This window comes from Bison bison, unplaced genomic scaffold (genome assembly GCF_000754665.1).
Source record: "Bison bison bison isolate TAMUID 2011002044 unplaced genomic scaffold, Bison_UMD1.0 scf7180017864492, whole genome shotgun sequence".
Taxonomy (NCBI): Eukaryota; Metazoa; Chordata; class Mammalia; order Artiodactyla; family Bovidae; genus Bison; species Bison bison.
Window position 1 is genome coordinate 5047478 of NW_011495051.1, and position 1866 is coordinate 5049343.

At 55.1% G+C, this 1866-nt stretch overlaps 1 protein-coding gene across 1 annotated transcript in view; it reads right to left on the reverse strand.

Moving 5' to 3' along the window:
• Positions 1-843: 843 nt before the first annotated feature.
• Positions 844-1866, reverse strand: part of TUBB4A (tubulin, beta 4A class IVa) — a 6188-nt gene continuing 5165 nt past the window's right edge. The window contains exon 5 of the mRNA XM_010828467.1: positions 844-1865. Within this exon, the coding sequence (XP_010826769.1) occupies positions 1443-1865 (423 nt within the window). The 3' untranslated portion in view covers positions 844-1442. The remainder of the gene's footprint in view (position 1866) is intronic.

Genomic DNA, 1866 nt, shown 5'->3' on the forward strand with positions numbered 1-1866 from the left:
ATAACACTGTCTAAAAGCTCAGATCTTTTTTTTGGCCATGCCATGCAGCTTGTGGGATCTTAGTTCCCCAACCAGGGGAACCAGGTTCATTGTGCTATCTGTGCTTAGTCACTCAGTCATGTCTGACTCTTTGCGACCCTGTGGACTGTAGCCCACCAGGCTCTTTTGTCCATGGGGAGTTTCCAGGCAAGAATACTGGAGTGGGTTGCCATGCCCTCCTCCAGGGGATCTTCCTGACCCAGGAATTGAACCGGGGTCTCCTGCATAGCAAGCAGATTTTTTTTACCAGCTGAGCTACCAGGGAAGCCTGACTAGGTTCATTGGTAGAAACTCCATCCAGAACCAGGGAATTTTCTAAAAGCTCAGATCTTACAGGGTTGGTGTGAGGGTTATAAGACATGTATCAGGCCCATCAAAGTGTTTCACAGTGTTAGTGACCATCTCCCTAGCAGGACTGCCCCTGAGGCACTACCCATGGCTGCCATTTCCCTGGCACCCTTTCCTAGAGGTTCCCCCTGCAATGTTCCATACTTGCAAGATGCCCCACAGAGAGTGGTGGCACCTCCATCACTCAGCACCCACCCAGTACCAGGTACTGTGCCCTGAGTCCTTACAAAAATCCTTGAGGTGTGGCATGGGGGGAAAACATGAGCCCATTTTACAGGTGAGGCAATCAAGTCTCAGAGTGGGCAAGCATCTTGCTCAACACTGTAGGGTGAGTTGGTAGCATAACCCAGTCTGACTCTGAAATCACTGTCCATCCCCAGATTAAAAGTCCCTTCAGCTCCCAACTCCATCCCACAGGGAGAGGAGGGGTGACGAAAAACACACTTGGCAGAAACATGGCAGGACAACAATTAATTTATTGAGAGTGAGGCAGTGGGGAAGGTCAGGGAACAGCCTCTCTTGTCCACATGCTCCAGGGCTTCTTTCTCCCCAGCAGCACCCTTGAAAAGCCAAGGTTTGCAGGAGCTGAGGGGAGTGAATTTAGAGAAGTGGGCTCAGGGGATCCAGAGAGAAGGAGGGATTAGAGGCTGGGTGGGGCTTGTGGGGTAAAAGGTGAGACACATTGGGAGAAGAGGAGAGGCTCAGAGGGAGGGGGCAAATAAGTCAGGGTTCATAGGTCTGTGGGTGTAAAGGGGGGTGGGGGGGCTTAAGGGGAGGTCAAAGGTGGAGAGGTCAGGGGTGAAGGAGGGATCACGGAATTAAAGGTGGGACTTGTGGGGTCGGAAGTGAAAAGCAGGGCTCATGAGGGGGGTGTGTTCAACGTGGGGAACTCAAGGGCGGGGATAAAGTGGGGCTCAAAGGTCAACGGTTGGCCCAGGGAAGAGGTGCAAGGTTGTAGGGTCAGAGGTGAGTCAGGCTGGGAGGTGAAGCAGGGATTCTTGGTGGTCAAAGGTTAGCCTCCTAGTAGGGTGCGGAAGTGAAGTGATGGAGGCGCCCTAGGCCACCTCCTCCTCGGCCTCCTCCTCAAACTCGCCCTCCTCGGCCGTGGCGTCCTGGTACTGCTGGTACTCGGACACCAGGTCGTTCATGTTGCTCTCGGCCTCGGTGAACTCCATCTCGTCCATGCCCTCGCCTGTGTACCAGTGCAGGAAGGCCTTGCGCCGGAACATGGCTGTGAACTGCTCTGAGATGCGCTTGAACAGCTCCTGGATGGCCGTGCTGTTGCCGATGAAGGTGGCGGCCATCTTCAGGCCGCGGGGTGGGATGTCGCACACGGCCGTCTTCACGTTGTTAGGGATCCACTCCACGAAGTAGCTGCTGTTCTTGCTCTGCACGCTCAGCATCTGCTCATCCACCTCCTTCATGGACATGCGGCCCCGGAAGACGGCGGCCACGGTCAGGTAGCGGCCGTGGCGCGGG